Here is a 19,370-nt window from a genome sequence, read left to right on the forward strand (position 1 = left end):
AGATTTGCAGACTGGAACATCAGTGCCTACCTTTATGCTGCAGGTGCCTTTGGCGTCACAGCAGGCAGTTTCATCAGCCCACGTCACTGCTGGGTTTCGATGAACTCCTGGAACTGGAGTTATTAAAGGTGATCTGCTAAGTAGTGAAAAAAAAGGAGGGGGGGTGGAAGCCTTTTGTTGCATCTTTAAGGTGCATAAAAATGGCCTCAACTTTTCTTGTCCTGCTTTTTTTCACATTACAAAGCTAAGTTGTGCCGAGGCTCTAGGATGTTAGTGGAATGGCGCCAACACCAGAACCGAGAGAGAGACTTAAGGTGGGAAGGGATTTTTGAGTCAGATTGTTTAATACCCTCTGTTTTCTGATAACACCTATTCTGGTAACACCTAATGACTAGTTAACTTTTCGGGTAAGGGTTGTCTTCACCAATCCTTCATCCCTGGAGAAGTGCAGGAGGTCCTCCAGCCATGCCAAGGAAGAGCTCAGCTGACACTCCTGATTCACATTGCCCAGGGAAAAAATAAGCAGGAGAAAGATACTTCATGCGTCTTATTTAGCCATCAGAAAGGAACAATAAAGGGTTCCCCTGGAAGGCAATTTTATGATGGTTCCTAGCTCCCATTAAGCGGAGGGAGGAAGCAGTGGAGTGGTTGTTTCTGGTTTGCAACAAGTGCGGCCTGACAGAGGACAGTAAAGGAGAGAGAGAAATGGATTGGCTCCTTTGCAGAGCACAGACCCCTGAGGGGCAGTGACATTTGTGGCAATTTCCTGCTATCTTGGACAAACCTTACTGAATTCAGTTTAAGTATTGTAAGGCTTAATGTATTACAAATGCAGATGTTTGTGTGTTCCTGTGGGATTGCTCGGAGTGCCTCTCAGGGGAGACCTGACTAATGTGAACCATAGGAAGTGACTATTTTAAACAATGGGCCAAGACAAGTAGGAATATGGAATGTTTCCCAGAAATCACTAGGTGGAGAGGTTTGCAAGTGGACCCACTCCGGTTATGCAAGACCTCAATCTATTGCAGTGTCACCCTGAGGTGGGGACCTTTGTCTGCTGATCACCTGTTAAGTGAGGACAGATCAAAAAGGCTCACACTGGACAAAGGAATGACTCATTGATTCATGAGGGTACTTGTGACGTGAGCCTTGATGGTTATCAATTTGTAACCAAGGAAAAACTCCTTGGTGGGGTTTGAAGGACTGTTCACCTGCCAAAACCCTTGGTGGAACTGGGGTGATTGCTGGCAACCTAATGAGCATGCATGCAGGCTCTTCTGTTATTCTGATCTGTTTTCTCAGTAATCTTCTGGGTGGTAACTGAACTGTTGGCCATTTACACTGTTTTAGTGTCTGGTGGAGAAAGCAGAGAGTAGATGCTGGCAGTCTAGAATATTAGGGTGGGAGGGGACCTCAGGAAGTCATCTAATCCTGTGCTCAAAATCCCCAGACAGATTTTTACCCCAGTTCCCTAAATGGCCCCCTCAAGGATTGAACTCACAGCCCTGGGTTTAGCAGGGTAGTGCTCAAACCACTGAGCTATCCCTCCCCTGAGCTTGCTAGAGGCATTCACACGGTAGGCAGGGAGCTCTGTAGCCTGGAAATACCCCAGTGAGAAAGGGAGAGAGATGGGTGTGTCCACCCAAGAAGTCTGATGGCTCAGAGGCCCAAAACTGAGTGCCCTTGGTTGACCCTAGAGAGGAATGCAGGTGCAGTTGCCCTGAACTGTGACAGGCTAATACACCTCTCCCCTGCCCTCCCCTGACCCACCTTTCAGCACATATAAGCAGATCATGGCTCTCCAGCATGGGTACAGTGCAAGGGGGAGAGTGCCCAGGGATCCCATGCAGTAGACAGCCATCGCTTGTCTGCAGGCATTGGGGAATCTAAGGGGAGCCTGGTTCATTCTGCCAGCAGGGCATGTTTGGGTAGGAGATGCCAGGGTCATAGCCCACCCCACTCCTTGGCAGAGCTGTGCTGGGACAGTGTTGATCACACCTCTGCTGGAGAGGTGCCTGCTGCCCCTAGAGCAGGGGTCGGCAACTTTTCAGAAGTGGCGCGCCGAGTCTTCATTTATTCACTCTAATTTAAGGTTGCACGTGCCAGTAATACATCTTAACGTTTTTAGAAGGTCTCTTTCTCTAAGTCTATAATATATAACTAAACTATTGTTGTATGTAAAGTAAATAAAGTTTTAAAAATATTTAAGAAGCTTCGTTTAAAATTAAATTACAATGCAGAGGCCCCTGGATCGGTGACCAGGACCCGGGCAGTGTGAGTGCCACTGGAAATCAGCTCGTGTGCCGCCTTCGGTACACATGCCATAGGTTGCCTACCCCTGCCCTTGAGTCTCTGGAGTTGTTCTGCCTTTCAAAGACAGCACCCTGGGCACGTGCAGCTCCTCCCCGGGCCAGCATGAGTGCCTCTGCAGAACCACTGTTGTTGTTCTGTTTATGACTTGTATGGTAGAGCCCAGGGAGCCCCCTTTGTGCTGGGACGGTACAAGCCCAGAATAAAAGGACCGTCCCTGCCCCAAGGAGCTTGCAATTGACGTGTAAGACCAGAGGCAGGCCTTGGAGCACAAGTGAACAATGAGACCGCTGTTCATAGATCTCCAGGCAAAGGAGAGCGAACAGGAGGGATTTAAAAGGGGCTAAAGGAGCAGCATTGCTGATGTTGACTGGGAGCTCCTCCCAAGCATATGGAGCAGCATGGGAGAAAGCATAGGTGCTTGTTTGGCAAACTAAGCCCTGGGCTGGCAGCCTGGAAACCAGCAACGTTTGAAAGGTTCACTTCTGTACAGCATTGTCAGCTACTGGCTCCCTTTAACTTCCCAGACCCCTCCCAATCAGCCCGCTCTTCCTCCTCCACATTACATGCACTCCTAGGTTCCAGACCTTGGGTTCTTCCCTGGGGAGACTAGAGACACCAGGTCAAATTCAGTCCTGGAGTAAATGCCACTGAAGCCAATAGGGTTATGCCTGCTTACCCCAGCACTGAATTTGGCCCATGCTAGCTGCTGTTTTCCCACCATTCATACACTTTCTGTCCTGTGCAGGACACCCTGAAGCATTTTCTAAATGGGTTTTCGCAGATCCCAGTAACATGAAGGTGTAGAACCCTGGCTCCTTTATGTTTGCAAGAGCAGTGCCATTAGCCGGAGTGTGAAATGCTCACTTAACCTATTGAGCTTGCCTTCCTCGGCCTGGCTGGGTTGAATCCCTTCTACAGGGCCAGCTGATTGGGCTTGTTAGTGTAAGCATCCTCCTTGCTTTTCCTGGTCAAGGCTCTGGTGGAATAACAGCCTTTCTCACACGCATGCAGCGTCTGCCGTTCGCACGAGTCATTTCCTCCATCTGAGCACTATCCTTGCACTAGGGCAGGAGTAGGCAACCTATGGCACATGTGCCAAAGGCAGTACGCGAGCTGATTTTCAGTGACACTCACACTGCCTGGGTCCTGGCCGCCAGTCCAGGGGGCTCTGCATTTTAATTTTATTTTAAATGACGCTTCTTAAACATTTAAAAACCCTGTTGTATGTAAAGTAAATAATAGTTTAGTTCTATATTATAGACTTATAGAAAGAGACCTAAAACCATTAAAATGTATTACTGGCACGCGAAACCTTAAATTAGAGTGACTAAATGAAGACTCGGCACAGCACTTCTGAAAGGCTGCTGACCCCTGCTCTAGGGTGACCAGATGAGAGGGAGAAAATATTGGGACACATGGTGGGGGTGGTCTGCTAGCAGAGCAAAAAAAAAGGCTGAGTGCTGCCGGCAGAGCAGCAGGCCGGGGCTGGGGAGGCGAGTGCTGCCGGCGGAGCAGCGAGGAGAAGGGAAAAAAAAAAAGCCGAGTGCTGCTGGCAGAACGAAATATCGGGACAAAAACTGAAATATCAGGATGGTCCCGATTTTATCGGGATATCTGGTCACCCTACCTTGCACCTGCCTTCCACAGATTGGAGAGCCACCATGAACTGAGCCTGCTTCCCAAGGCACTGTCAGAACCAATGACATTCACCATCGACATTAACCATGTTAACCTTTGGAGTAAAGGGAATTTCTAATGTAGTAACAGCAGAGGCCAATATACCATCCCCTACGCCTCCCCTGCCGCGTGTTCTAAAAAGTACATTGTCCTCCTGTGCTCAGTACAGCTGGCTTACATGTGTTAGGCAATGTTTGCATTGTAACATCAGTCACAAAAGGCTCATTCGTAAATATCTTCATCTACATCTTTAAAGGAATTTCTGGAAGAAAGAAAACCAGGGAGGAAAGAGAGCAGCTACAGTAGACACTGCTGTAGAAGCACCGACCTCCTTCCTCACCACCTGTTTCTGGTATCTCATCAAGTGCATTAGCAGAACTGAGCCTAGATAGAAACAAGCGAACTCGAAACCTTCTTTAGTGCAATAGCCATCAACACCTCACGACCCTGACACTAGCATGTCCTGAGAGGTATCAGTAATGCTTAGCAATGAGAGCTTTCTCTTTACAAAGCACTTTACAAACATTACCACAGCCCAGTAATACAGGGCAGTAGTACTCTTCCCATTTTATGGATGGGTAAACTGAGGCAAGCTGTGACATTGATGTTAGAGGCAGGGTTAGGTTCCTGGCTCCTGGGTGTGACCACTAGACCAGGCCTCAAATGTAATAGCTTATTTTTAAAAAGCTAAATCTCAAATTCCTTTATACAAAGAAAAGTTCTGAAGTATACACGCGTGGTCCAAACCTTGACAGCAGGCTTCAGGCCGTGTTTGGGGTACCTGTTGCAATTAGATCTGGTTGGGAGGGGATGGTTTTCCATCAGCAAAGCCCGGCTCATCAAAACTGAATGTTCTGCAGGAATGGGACAATTGTGAAGAAACTGGCCAGGCTGGCTTGGAAACCTGCCTCCCTGCCTGGCTCTTTCACCTCCGGCCTGGCGGGCTGACTGGGAGTCCCAGCCGCCAAGCTTCCAGGCTCATAGCTCCTCAGCAGGGTGACTCCGATTCAGGGCAGTCCACCAAGTGGGTTGCCTTGGACTCAAGGCTCCCAGGGTCCCAGGCTGCAGGGCAGACTGCTAAGCAGGCCTGGCTCCTCAGCTCCTTGTCAGTTCACTTGGTGGGCTGCTGCAGACCCAAGGGTCCCAGGAACCCTTGGATTCCTGGGGGGAGGGTCAGTTGGCCAGTTCCCCACCTGGCCAGCTCCCCAGACTGCCCTCCTGGGGGGTGGACAGGTGGGCTGAGTCCTTGGCTGTTTGCTGGGCAGCTGGGCCAGCCATTCCGATAAAATTCAGAGAGAGGTTTTTTTGGTTGTTCTGCAACAAAAGTCTTGGAGTTTTCCAGTGTTGCCAACCCCAAGCCTTCAAAAGTCACGAGTCAGGCCCTCAGAAATCATGAGATTGACTTAAAATACCGAGATTTTTAAGAACTACTTTCAGGCTCCATTTACGGTCTGCTGCCAGTGTCATAGCCTTCCGGGGTCACATTTTCAAGCTTTTCTCTCCATCCGAAAGGACATTTACTTGACTTGAAATGAAAGTTGAGATTCTCCCCAAGCCTCATGTTTCCTGGAGCTGAGACTTGAAGAAAAGCACCAAATATTGCAAGAGTGACTGACGATCCAACTGCAAGAGCTGGCAACACATCTGCGGAGTACTGTTGTATTTTTGAAAGCTTTTTTTCCACTCGATGCCCCAAGAGCAAAGGTCAGAGGGACAAAAGAGTGCTGACAAGAATTATCTTTTTTTTTTAATGTCACTACTTGACTCCACCCCCTATGGCCTGGCCCCAGGTCGGGCGGTATTGCGTGATTGCTGTGACATCACAGCATGCGGCGCGCTGGGGTGTGACAGTGGGGGCTACCAGCCAATCTAATTTCAGGAGACAGGAACTGAAGTCCTAGGTTATGGGCCTGCTTCTCTGGTGCCCTGCATTCTGCTGAGTCATTTATCTCAGAGCAAAGGGATTGTAAAATGCTACCAGATCCAAGCAGTTGTGTAATACCACAGGCACCACACCAGAAGCAGGGCCGTGAATAATCTAGCGTAGGGGTGCAGAACACCTGATGTAACCTGTCTCCTTTGGGACCTTTTGGTACATACCTTTACACACTAATTAGCTCATTTAAAAAAAAAAACCACCACCAAACCACAGGTCACCTTTAAATTTCCTACAACTCATGGCACATGCCATCTACTGTCCAGGCAAGGAATTGCAAGTTATTTAAGCCTGTCTATTTCACCCTCAGGAGAACAGACAGAAGGAAGTTGCTCTCAAGTCTCCTTTCTCTTCAGGGAAGCACATCAGACAACCTGCCAGTGAGGTGATGTGTTGAAAACACCCTGTGAAATGCCACACAGACTCTGTGGAAAAATCAGACCTAGTTCCAGGTAGGCTTGTGTATGTCCAAGTATGTTTGTAGGGGTGGGTGGAAAGGGGAAGGAGGTGGGTATGTTTTGAGGTTTCAGGTAACATAGCTGGAGTGGCCAGGATACTTGGCTGCTGCCAGATTTTGTTAGTAGGAAGGGGAATATCTGTTGCTGTCAATGATCTTGCCCTTGCTTTTGAGATGTTAAATTACCTTAGCACGGTCTGAGCATGCCAGCTGCAGACGCCTATGATCATAAATGAAATGACCTACCTCAGTTTGATCTTGAATTGTTCTGTCTGGTTAACTGTCATTTCTATTGCAATCCGAGCTATAAGCAGCTGCCTTAGACTGGAAAACACTTTTTTTTTTTGGTTTTTTTAAACATGAGTACAGGTTGCCCAGCACAGTTTCTGTTACGCCATTTCCTATACAGGCAGCACAGACAGAGTTATAGTATTATTTTTAAGCACTGAACTCCAGCGATGGTTGTTTGATTTGCCAGTTCTGATTCTTAACTCTCTCCTAGGTCCCCTTTATCCTTTCCAAAGAAATATCTTTTCCCCTTCCCAGACACAATTTCATTTATAAGCTGTGGCTAAGAGGGAATGAATTAGGAGCTATCAGGATCCGGATGACACATACAGTGCCTCCTGCATCAGCATCTTACTGCATGTCTTCACACATTGCTAGAGAGAGATTTTTGTGCTGGGTGAAAAGAGCTCCTAAACCAAACCCATCGGTGTGCATTGGTAAGCTGTTTCCCACCAGGTATCACCATGCATGGATCATCTGCCATCATGTTGCCCCATTTTCCAGTTTTTTCAAGCTCTTCATGAGCTGTTTGCAAACTTCCCCCAAGTCTGATAACCTAAATTTGTGTGCTCAGCCCTTTCATTAACACTGCCTCTTCCAGGTCATTAATAGATATATTGAGGAGTACAGCCCCCATTGAACCATAGGGCAACCCATTCCTAAGCACTCCCCATGCTGAGCTTGGGCCATTTATTCCTATACTCTTTAACTTCCTATCTTTGAACTAGTTTTTAGTCCAGGACAAGTCTGGATATCACAGGCCTTGGCTACACTCACACTTTACAGCGCTGCAACTGGGGTGTGAAAAAACACCCCCCAGAGCGCTGCAAGATACAGCGCTGTAAAGCGTCAGTGTAATCATGGCAGCAGCGCTGGGAGCATGGCTCCCAGCGCTGCACGCTACACCCGTAAGGGATGTGGTTTACATGCAGCGCTGGGAGAGCTCTCTCCCAGCGCTGCAGCTCTGACTACACTCACACTTCAAAGTGCTGCCGCGGCAGCGCTTTGAAATTCCAAATGTAGCCATACCCACAGTCTGTGTGTCCTTGGTAGCCCCTTCTGCGGCACTTTATTAAAATCCTTATCAAAGAGTTTTACGGATCATACCGAGCAGTTGTACACATTTTATCCAGTTTTGCTAATAAATGATTGCCACCAATTTACCCTGCTGGCTTGGCCTGTCACAGTGCACTGATCAGACCAGGGTTATAACTCTGGCTAATGATTTTCTCATTTAGTTTTCTCAGTACTTAGGTAGGGCTCACTGCTCTAGAATTCCTGGGAGCTCCCTTAAACTTTTTAAAGAGTTACAACATTGATCAACTTCTGGTCCTCTAGGGTAGCGGCTGGTTTAACTCGTCACTCAGCAACTTAATTTGCTAGTACTGTCAGTGTTTTCACAGGCACGCTATGTGAGCTTGGTGATTGATGGTAGTGTAAGAGGCTGATCCTGCAAACAGAGGCCCTGATTCAGGCAAGCATTCAGGACTTGCTTAAGTCCTATTGAGTTGTGAAGGTGCCATTGACTTCAGTGGGACTTCAACACATGGTTAAATTTAAGTGTGTGAAGTGCTTTCCTGAATAGGGATGGATAAAGTTTATGTGTGTGTTTAAGTGCTTGTCTGAATCCGGGCCCCATGCTGCTGGGCGTGGAAGGTGGTAGGCTACTCTTTTTAGCAAATGCTGTGCCCACTAGGGATTCGTCATAGGATTGGGCCTTCGTTTCTCAGGTTGTTCCATCAGCTCTTTATTGATCTCTCTGTCTCCGGTCAGGCCCCACCCCTCCTGCCTGGCAAGAGTAATCTGGGGTAGGTGTTTCTTTGTGGTGAAGATTGATGCAAAGAGCTAAATTAGCTCACCTGCAATCCCTGAGACCTCTTTGGCTGTTCTCTTAGTTTTCACAAGGTGCAGTCACAGCACTGGTTCTCCAGAAAGTTTCTACCTCTGACATGCCTGCAGAATTTCTCGGTTATTGTCTTGATATCTTGGGCTGTTTGTTCACCGTGTCCCCTTTCAGGCCTCGCAACACCTGCTGCAGGTAGTTCTGTGCTATGCAAGGTACAAGGTGGGGGGGATCGCAGAAACAGCAGAGGTTTCCACCACAGTATCCACCAGCACCTTGCTGTGTCTTAGATGGCACTTTTCATCTATAGATCTCAAAGATCTTTAACAAAGGAATTCAGCATCACTATCCCTATTTTACACACAGGAAACTGAGGCACAGGGCAGTGAAGTGACTTGGCCAAGATCACCTTGCAGGCCAATGGAAGAGCCAATAATATCATCCACAACTCCTGAGTCCCAGTCCAGTATTCCGTCCACGATGTTACATTTTTCCCCTAATGTGCCCCAACCCTGATATGGAAGACCAGTGACTTCGCTAAGGTTGCCTGGTTGTAAATGACCGCTGAACTGGGTGTGGAGGGAGCACTTCTAGTGCTGAGAAGGTGCTTTCTGTGCATACCGTATCTTCCCTCTCATCACTGCTGTGGCTGTCTCCACTAGGAAAGTGGTTGAGTTGAGGCTGGGTTTAGGTAACGTGGTTGCTAAGCCCAAATCAGCTTGGCAGCTTTCCCAGTGTGGATGGCACCCCAATATGCACCACTGTCATGTAATTAGGATATGTTTTGCACAAAGTGTGCCTTGTGAGGTATCATTCTAAAAGTCTTGATCTGTTAGACAGTGCTATGTCGTTGGATTGTATGTGCTATCGTCCTACGTGAAGTTATGAAGTTTGGCTTCATTGTGAGGTTGAAAACACTCTTTCAAGCAGCCTTTCAAGTACAACAGTAAAAAGGCCAAACAATGTTAATGGCTTATTGTGGAAATGCACACAAGCACAAGGATTACCCTGGGGACTGTGTACAATAGAAACCTCTCAGAGATAGCACTACACAATGGGAACTGTTTGCCCCAGATCATAGCAAAAGAGCTTTCCAGCAAGTGGTAAGAAGATATAAAACGGGGGAAATGACATCATGATGGGACCTCATTCTCCCTACAACACCACACCTGAAAACACCTGAGGCATAAAGACTGAACAGGGGGAAGTGATGATCCCAGGCTAAAGATATTTCTAGCTTGTGTATGAAAACCTGGGAAACCCAACCTGCAAAGCCAGGGCAGCTTGTGCCTTAAGAATTAAGAATCAGCCTGTTTCTCACTCAGGGTGAGAATTTGCTAATTCATATCCTACCTATCTAGTGTGTTTTAAGGTGAGTTTGTGGTTTGGTTTATTTGCTAGGTAATCTGGTTTGATTTGTTTGCTATGTCTTATAATCACTTTAAATCTATTCTTTTAATAAATTTGCTTTTGCTTTGTCTAAAACCAGCGTGTGTGGAAATCATAACTCGGGGGAGGGAGCTGTACAGTTCTCTGTGCAGCACAGAATGGTATAATTTGGGGTTTACCCTTCAGAGAGTGGGTGCGTGTCTTAGGAACTGGAAAGTGCCCTAGCTGTGCCTTCGCATGCAGGGGCTGGTTAAAGAACCTATCTGCATGTAACTGCAGCTGGGTGTGTCCCCACCTAGATGTGTGCTGGAGCCTGGCAGAGGGCTGGTCATAGCAGTACAGTGTAAAGGGAGTCCAGGCTGATGGGTCAAGGGGGCTCAGTGGTACCCCAGTTCCTGGTGACATCCTGGCAGGGAACCCGTCAGAGCCAGAAAGCACCTTGTAGCTTGACTCAGCTGGTTGAATTCTAGCCAGGGCTTCTGGCTAGAATGAACACAGAGTCCCTGCTGTCGCATGTAATTATCAGTTGAGAAATTGCAACATGATTTTAATAAGCTGAGAGTAACTTAATTTGCCCTGACATAACAGGCTTCCTATCAAAACAAACTGAAATAAAGAGCAGGACGTGCTTCAGGATATGCTAAGTAGCCCCATGCTACATGTATGTTAGACACCAGGTGCTTTGTGGCATGATGCTGGCAGCCCATATGCCCATGTCTCAACGGAACATTGACAAATACACAACGGGGACCAGCCTGGCCCGCGTGGGTGGTGGTGGTGGTAAAACACATATTAGACTTACCAGAATGTTTGTTTTTTTTGGACTTTATGGAATGCTTGGAAGTTGCTGCATGCATGAATCTCACTTATAACATCTGTACTCCATTATAAGGTCATATCTGAGCATTTACATTGTAAGCCTCTGTGACTGTAAATCACCAGACAGGAGAGAGACATTAACTAGGTGAAAAGCTGGTCCCAACAGAAGGTGTTATGTTCTGCCCATCCAGGAAGGCCTATGGACACCAGACAGACTAGTGTGGAATGTTAGAGGACAAAAGACTTTGTTGTTTACTCTCCCCTCCCCCCATGAAGGTGAGTCATGCAAGTGAATTATTTCCATAGCAGAGCTTTGGTGCCCAAGGGGGAAGGGGGAAAAAGGTCCAATAAAGAAGAAACTTTTTATTTTAAATGCTGCTTGGAGTGTGACCTCTGACCTCAAAGGAAACCATGTGGAGAGGGCGGGATGGTGGGGTCCATGAGGATCCAGATCTGAGAGTACAGGGGGACAGGCCAGCAGTGGGAAGGGGAGACGAGCACTGTCTGACACATTTACGCACATGCCTGAGTGATTTTCCACTCCACGCTGTGATGGGGACCCTTTGTGGAGGGGTCTGGTGGCACTGGCTGGTTTGTGCTGGTCCAGGCCTGTCAGAGGGCTGCTGTGGGTAGAGGGCAGTTACAGGGGCACATGGCCTCTATGCACCTCAGCGCTGGCCACTGGGGGATCCCCTGATTCCTATGTAGGTCTTAGGGATGTACAAGTTTGAAGACTAAGCCCTCTGGAAGGTTTTCTATTTTTGTTTTTGCAGAGGGACAAACCAGGCCAGGGGACCCCTCCACAGCTGCCCAAAGGGATCTAGCACATCTCAATGCACACATTTGCGTACTGTTTCTATCAGCCTGTGCGTAGCTGTGATGGCCACAGACTGACAGTGCAGGGTTAGGGGCTGGTTGTCTTCTGGCAGCTGGCTTGGAAGTGCAGGTGTCCTTGGCACACTGGCTGCCAGCTACCCACAGCCCTGGCAGTCTGTTAAAACAAGCAGCAGTAAAATCCTCCCCAGAGATCCTGTTACAGCCTGGTAAAGAGACCGGCGCGCGCCTCCCCCCCCCCCCCCCACTGGCAACGAGAACAGCAGCAGCAGGCATGGATCAAGGCAGGTGAAAAGCAGCAAAAGCTCCTCTTTGACACTCATCCCAGAGCTAGGCGCAGGCAGGCTCCTGAATTCAGTGACTCTGCAGCAAGCCTCCCCCATGGAGGGAGCTCATTGGCATGTGACTGGTGCAGGTGTACCAGGCCCACACTTGCTCACAGGTGGTGTGGCTGTAGCAACTTCTTTTGTGCTCAGCTGGAGGTGCTGACGCAGCTGACGAAACAAACCGCAAAGCCCAGAAAGGAACGGAGTTGTGCATAGGATTGACAGTGATTGGCCCTTATTCAATCCAGCGCTGGCTAAGAGCAGACACTCTCATGTCTCCTCCATTGGTGAGCAACAGACTCACCTCAGACTCACTGCGCCCCAATTGTCATGGGACCCTGCACCCTTACAGCACAGCTGTCAGTCTGTCTGCCCGCCTGTGGTGCTGTAAGCACACGCTAAATAGTAAGGAAGGCAGACTGATCAACTCAGGTTGCAAGCCCTTTGGGACGGAGACTGCCTCTACTCGCTGTGTAAAGTTCCCTCGCTCCTGGGCTGCTCTGTACCACTGTTAAATAAATCATAATACAGGAGATGGGAGGCTAGACAGGCAGCTCCGCTGCAGCTTCTCTCTCCTCCTGGTCTGCGTGGTGTTAGTGTGCAAGCACTCAGCTCTGCTGTAGTTCGAAAGGCACTAGGCTGCCCCCTTGGGCAGGGGAGCCCTGCCCGTATTCCCACAGATGCATTAGCACTTGTCCATGCTATGTGCTTTAGTAATGTTCTACCCACAGTAGCTGGCCTGCTGCACACACCCAGCCTGACTGGTCTGCCCAATCAGAACGATGTGTAAACATTTTGTCCCATGATCCCCACATTCTAAGGTCCAGGGGAGGGGCTCTCCTGCTGCTTTAGGACAGGAAGGTGGCAATGGGAATCTTCCCATCTGTTTCTATAAACTCCATAGTCACTATCCCAGTTTCACACCAGATCAGCCAGTCATGTCAGCAGGGGTTTAAGGCCCACCGAAGTCATGGGGAATTCAGCATGTGCTGCAAGTTAAACATGTGCTTGCGTGCTTTGGCCTTGGGGATGAGTCTACCCCATCCCCTGGTGCAGCCGTCTCTTGTACTGTTTGAGGACGTCGGTGGCAAACTCAGTCTTTGTTCGCTACGTGTTCATCCTGCTGGTTCTTCCCTTTCTAAGGTTGTCATCGTTTGATTCTGACATCACAATACTTTCCATAGACACTAATTGTGATACTATTCCCTGGGCAGTGTTAGTACCAAGAGTGAATGAACCTTTCAGAAATAAAGGTTCTATTTAATGCCAATAGCTCCCATCAGAAAGAATAAGGGACAGGAAGTAGAGGCCAAAAGAGTCCAGCTCACAGCATCTGGGTCCATTCAGGTCTTGACTCTGCTGCTGGGACTGACCATAATGGTTCTTGGACAGAAAAGAAAGTGGATTTGTGCAGCTACCGAGAGTGGACTTTGATTACCCATGGAAACAGCCCTCAATACTCTGGGTGCAGTGTCCTCCCACCTTAGTAGACTTTAACAGGAATCAGTCACCAAACAGCTCCTTACTGCAATTGGGACGTTTGACATTAAGTCGCAAGTACTTTGAACTTCTTTTCAACTCCTTTGCTGCAATGCAATGCACCCTGTTTTGCATGAGGAGTCTGAGCTGTCTTCATGTTTTATTCATTTCTTGTTTATACTGGAGGAGAAACCAAGCCATAAAAACCAGCAAAACAACCCACACAGCTCCATGCATTGTGCAGTCAAATCACAGCCAGCGATTTCAGCTGCCATTTCCAACTTCATCTGGGTTAATGTATGTGTTAGCGAAGTGACAGAGAGGTGTTGTCGATTGACTGGAAACAGACGCTTTTGAGCTCTGATTTCAGATCTGACACTGATTTGCTCTGTGGCCTTAAGCAAGTCATTTAAATCTTCTAGATCTCCGTTTTCTTGTTTTTACCATGGGGGTAATGATACTTATCTCATGCAGTGTTGTGAGGATTAATCGACCCTGTCTGTAAAGAGCGTTCAAGATTAAAAGTGCTACCTCAGTGTAAAGCTTTGTTATGATTATCAAAGGCATGGGGGAAAGATGGATGTGTGGCATTTGGGGACTGTAGCGAGGCGGTGTGGCTCCCCTCCCCCTCAGGAAGGGTCGAGCCCCATCAGTCATCCACAGGGGCGGGGCCGCTGGGCAGAAGTCCCGCCCCTCAAAGGGTCAGGCGGCGACCCGGAAGAATAAAAGCCGGGCCCCAGCCTTCAGTTGCGGCTCGGCCACCGGCAGGAGCAGACGTGCCCGCCGACGCTCGTGACTGGGAGGCTGCCCAAGCCAGAGGTCGAGACCAGGAGCTGCCAGAGCTGCCTTGCCCCTACTACGACGAAACCCTACTGGACCTGCTGCCCAGCCCGGATTGGGAGGAACCGATGGTCCTGGACGTCTCCGGAACAGAGGCCCCAGACCAGGTAGGAATAGAGGGGGAATTAGGAAGTAGCCCCGGGGGCAGCTGACTCCAGTCAGGCTGCAGAGCTACTGTTGCCCATGTCAGTGTGCTGCGGTCAGGACCCCACTGACCACCGGTAGAGGTGACAACTGCTACCAGGGCCCCGGGCTGGAACGCAGAGGAGTGGGTGGGCCTGCGTTCCCCCTGCCACCTGTAAGCGGGTGGCAGATTCCCCCTCTCCCCAGTTGGAGAGGCCTGTAACTGTTTAAACTGTGTTTGGTGCCCCGCCCGAACCAAGGGCTGGGCCCCCTCTGACTTTGTCACTGCTCTGACCTGCCGAAAGACCAGAGCAGACTGTAATTGCAGAGAAGACATCGAGGCCGGTGTGGCTCCCCTCCCCCTCAGGGAGGGTTGAGCCCCGGTGGAACCTGTCAACAGGGACAAACTTCCAATTGTTTATACTGCTTTAAAAAGAACAACAACTCTACCCTGCATCCCACCCGGGCAGTTGCACTATTCTACATTTCCTGCCCAAGCTGGCCCATGTGGCTGTGCACTGTAACAGCTGCATTACCCCACAAGGGTACCTATAATTCAGTGGTAGGGGAGCTGGTTCTTTTACATATAGGGCTAAGACCTCTCATCTGCTGTGCAGCATGGAGGAGATTATACAAATGTACTTACTGGACAGACTGCCCGGTAAGGACATAAAGGAGGAACAGAGTCATAAGAGACATCCTCTCCCTCTGCCTCTGCCTCTACCTCTGGCTCCTGGATAGCACCTCTCTTGGGCAGACATCTGTGTCTCTCTCTCCCTCCTGAGCAAAGTTTTAAGGCTGCACAGCTCCCTGGATTATACAGTGATGTGCCCAGGAAGCCAGACTGCCTAAACAGGCCAGTGTCTGTGCTTTGCTCACTCTCTTTCTGAAGTCTATGACCAGTGTATTGCCTGCAGTTATAAGTTACCACACAGCTCCTTCTAAGCAAGCACTTTTATTCCTAAGGTGAAAGCATTACAGAGAAAACATGTAAAAAAAAACACCCCCCTCTAGGCATGTAAAAAACTCACCAGTGACCACCCAGCAGTCTAGGTATTACAAGAAACATCCCTTTTTAAAATAGAAAATGGCCTGTCCTGTACTTCATCCCTGTAGAGCAAGAGCAGGAGTTGCTGAGTGCTGCAAAAAAGCAGCAAGAAATACCCCTCATGAATGTGAGTACTTATTATTATTATTTTATTTTATTATTATATTTTATTTATTATTAATTAATAAATAGCTGTAGTTGGCGGGGGGCAGCAGTGCTAAGAAAACAGTCCCTTATTTTTGAAATGCAATGCTGGCAACCCTACAGCATTCTCATGGAGCCCTAGTAGGTCAAGTCCTTCCAACCCATCCTCAAGGCTCGGGCTCCCCCTTGGGCAATAGGGTCTGAGTGTTTGCTGGATCACAAAGGAGGCCCTGAGTCAGTTTAAACTCTGGCTATTTATTCTAACGTCCTTTTATTTGTTGGTTTCTGGATAATCTAGTTTGAACTAATATATGTGAGCCTCCCCAAGTGGTGGTACCTCTCTGTGAGATAATCACCACCCATTGTTTTTAGTTCCTGGAGGAGCTGTGAGAACCCACCCCCCACCGAGTAGAAATGGCTCCCTATGGAGTTGCAATATCTGTTGCGTCTCCCCCCCAGAGAGATTACATGCTATCCCACACCCTCAATAATACATAAACTTAATACAGTAAGGGCTTTCAAGGTGCTTGACTGGCATCATGGGGCAACCCGTTAACTTACTTCCTGGACAGCATTTAAGCCATTACCTTTCCTCACTTCATATTTCAACGATGAATATAATAAACATTCTGCTAGAAAGGCAGCATGCATCTGTGACAATATCCTGGACAAACCTTAATGAATTAAGGTTAAGTAACTTAAGAAGCCATTGTATTAAAACTGCAAATGTTTATGTATTGTTATGGCATTGCATGGCACGTCTCTAGGGAGGAGATCTGCCTAATATAAGAGATGTTTTATGCACTTCAAAAGACTATTTTAAGCACTGTGAAGTGCACAATATGAGATGTTTTATGCACTTCAAAAGACTATTTTAAGCACTGTGAACTTTTAAAGGTAAGTGGACTTTCCAGGATATCTCTAGGCAAAGCTGTATGCAAATGTAGCTCCCCCAGTTATGCCAAAGTCCTACCTTTTGAAGCTGTGCCCTCAGGAGAAACCCAGTGTCTCTGAGTTACTTATTCACAGATCAAAGACTCAAGTTGTTTAAAGAAGGGACTGAGGGCTTGTCTACATCAGAAAGTTGCAGCGCTGGTGAGGGAGTTACAGCGCTGCAACTTAGGAGGTGTACACATCTGCAGGGCACCACCAGCGCTGCAACTCCCTGTTTGCAGCGCTGGCCGTACTCCCGTTTTGTCTAGGGTGTAGAGGATCCAGCGCTGGTGATCCAGCGCTGGTAATCAAGTATAGTCACTTACCAGCGCTTTTCTTGACCTCCGTGGAATAAGCAGGTATCCCAGCATACCTGAGGAAGCTCGGTAATCAAGCTGGTCTCCTTCCCCGGCTTGCTCTCGCGTTCCCCGAACCCCGAGCAAGCAGGTCTCCTTCCCTGAGGTTTGCTGGGTGGTTCCGGGAAGGCGAGAGCAAACCGGGGAAGGAGACCAGCTTCGCCGCGGTTTGCTCTCGCGTTCCGCGAACCACCCTGCAAACCGCAGGGAAGGAGACCTGCTTGTTCGGGGAACGCGAGAGCAAACCGCGGCGAAGCTGGTCTCCTTCCCCGGTTTGCTCTCGCGTTCGCCGAACCCCCGAGCAAGCAGGTCTCCTTCCCTGCGGTTTGCAGGGTGGTTCGCGGAACGCGAGAGCAAACCGCGGCGAAGCTGGTCTCCTTCCCCGGTTTGCTCTCGCGTTCCCCGAACCCGAGCAAGCAGGTCTCCTTCCCTGCGGTTTGCAGGGTGGTTCGCGGAACGCGAGAGCAAACCGCGGCGAAGCTGGTCTCCTTTCCCGGTTTGCTCTCGCGTTCCCCGAAACCCCTTGAAGCCGCCCAACAGCGCTGCAGTGTGGCCACATCTAACACCACTTGCAGCGCTGGTTGCTGTAAGTGTGGCCACTCTGCAGCGCTGGCCCTATACAGCTGTACTAATACAGCTGTAACAACCAGCGCTGCAAAATTTTAGATGTAGACATGGCCTAAACTTTTTATGGGGGTGCTTGTTCATAACCACCTTGACACAGAATGTGTAACTACAGGAAAGCACCTTGGTGAGGTTTGAAGTATTGTTCACCTGCCAGATCCCTTTATGAAGTTGGAGTGATCCCCTGTAAGCTTATTTGCATGCATTTAGGTGCTTTTAATTTTTTTTACGTGTTTTGTCTGCAGTGCTTTCACCTTAAGGATAAATGTGCTTGCTTAGAAGGAGCTGTGTGGGTCTTTAACCATGAGCATTGACGCTCTGTATAGCCTCTGAGGAAAGCAGGCTCAGCAGGCCTGTTTAGGCAGTCTGACTTGCTGGGGTATTCACAGCATAGGTGGGGAACTGTACAGCCTGGAAGTACCCAGATCAGGAGCAGGAGAGAGAAATAGAAATGCAGGTCTTCACTTCCTGGGCAGAGACGTGCATCTCACTCCCTCCTGACCCTGCACAGCTCCCTGATTTACACTGTGAAATCCCCAGCAAGCTAGACTGCCTAAAAGGCCAGCCTTTGTATATTGACAGCAATTACAAATGATCACACAGATCTTTCTAAGCAAGTCCCTTTATTCTTAAGGTAAAAGCATTATAGAGAAAATATTTAAAAAGTTCCAACCCCGTAGAAGACCCTACAGGCATGCTAAAAAGCTTATGAGAGCTCACCTCCAACCTCAGATAGCTGTCAGTCCTTCAGACCGTCACAACTAAGTTGTCCATGTTGTTACTAGTTCTTATCAATCTTTAGAGCAGGAACCAGAAGGAAGGCTGGGTGGGTCAGCCATTTCTTTATACAGCCCGGGTCTTAGATCTTGGTCTTTTGCAACAGGTAATCGGGAAAAAATGACCTTCTCTTGAGGGCATAGCTTTAAAAGTCTAGTTTTTTTTTCACAACTGGACTTGGGGAGTTTGCATTAATTTCACCCCATCCCCAGGATTTCCAGGAAATCCCCTTTACACGTATTATCCCAAAAGTCCATGCCTGTCTGGCACATTTTCAATATAGTCCTTTGAACTCCCAGGTCTCACATCTGTCACATCTCCCTTCCCGCCCCACGCTTCTCCCAATCCCCCAGGAGAGATTACCTACAGTCTCAGCCCACAATAATACATAAACTTAATACAATAAGGACTTTCAAGGATCCAACAGGAAATTGCCATATCTGTCACAAATGTGTTTACAGGGTCCATGCTGGGTCCTATCCACAAAGGGTCAGAGTCTGTTACAGCCTCACTTGGGGAAGCTTGGTTCTTTAGTGCATGCTTTTAGCTCCAGAGGTCCCCAGTTCTTCAGGGTATGTTGGATGGCATCACCTAGCAGGCCGCCAGCTCTCAGCAACAACTCTATTGGTCCTGCAAACTTCTGAACAATATTTTGTGCCTGTAGCTGGTGGTCTTTCTGCAGTGGGAGGTGGGCTACAGGGGGCCAATGGATGATTGACACCCTTTGTCTCTCCACCTCCACCCCACCTCCAGCTTTCACACTCCTGCTCACCAGAGGGAGGAATAGCTACTGTTTTCAATGAGTTTAAAGCCGGGGGAAATGTTCTGCCCCCTCTTCCACACATGGTTTATAGTTCGTAAAGTGCTCAAAGATGCAGGTGGATGCAAGACTCTGCAGGAAGCCACTAGCATGATTACAGTACAACACATTAAAAATCTGTAGCATCCCAAATGTAAGCAGTAACATAACACATCACGCACCTCTAGCCCCTTTCATCCCAGGATCTCAACGTGGTTTGCAAAAGCTTCGCTCCCTTTCTGGGAGTTAGGAAAGCTTTTTATAATAGGGTAACTGAGACAGCAAGAGAAAGTGCTTCACCCAATGTCAGAGTAAATCAGGGATAGCACCAGGAACTAGGGTCTCCTGAGTCATAGGCTTGGACA

General features: G+C 48.5%; 1 protein-coding gene across 1 annotated transcript in view; it reads left to right on the forward strand.

Moving 5' to 3' along the window:
* Positions 1-6,003: 6,003 nt before the first annotated feature.
* GGT1 (gamma-glutamyltransferase 1) overlaps positions 6,004-19,370 on the forward strand; it is a 56,010-nt gene continuing 42,643 nt past the window's right edge. Inside the window, exons 1-2 of the mRNA XM_050924486.1 lie at positions 6,004-6,082; positions 6,237-6,378. Coding sequence (XP_050780443.1) covers positions 6,338-6,378 — 41 coding nt within the window. The 5' untranslated portion in view covers positions 6,004-6,082; positions 6,237-6,337. The remainder of the gene's footprint in view (positions 6,083-6,236; positions 6,379-19,370) is intronic.

The sequence above is a fragment of the Gopherus flavomarginatus genome, chromosome 15 (assembly GCF_025201925.1).
Source record: "Gopherus flavomarginatus isolate rGopFla2 chromosome 15, rGopFla2.mat.asm, whole genome shotgun sequence".
Lineage (NCBI taxonomy): Eukaryota > Metazoa > Chordata > Testudines > Testudinidae > Gopherus > Gopherus flavomarginatus.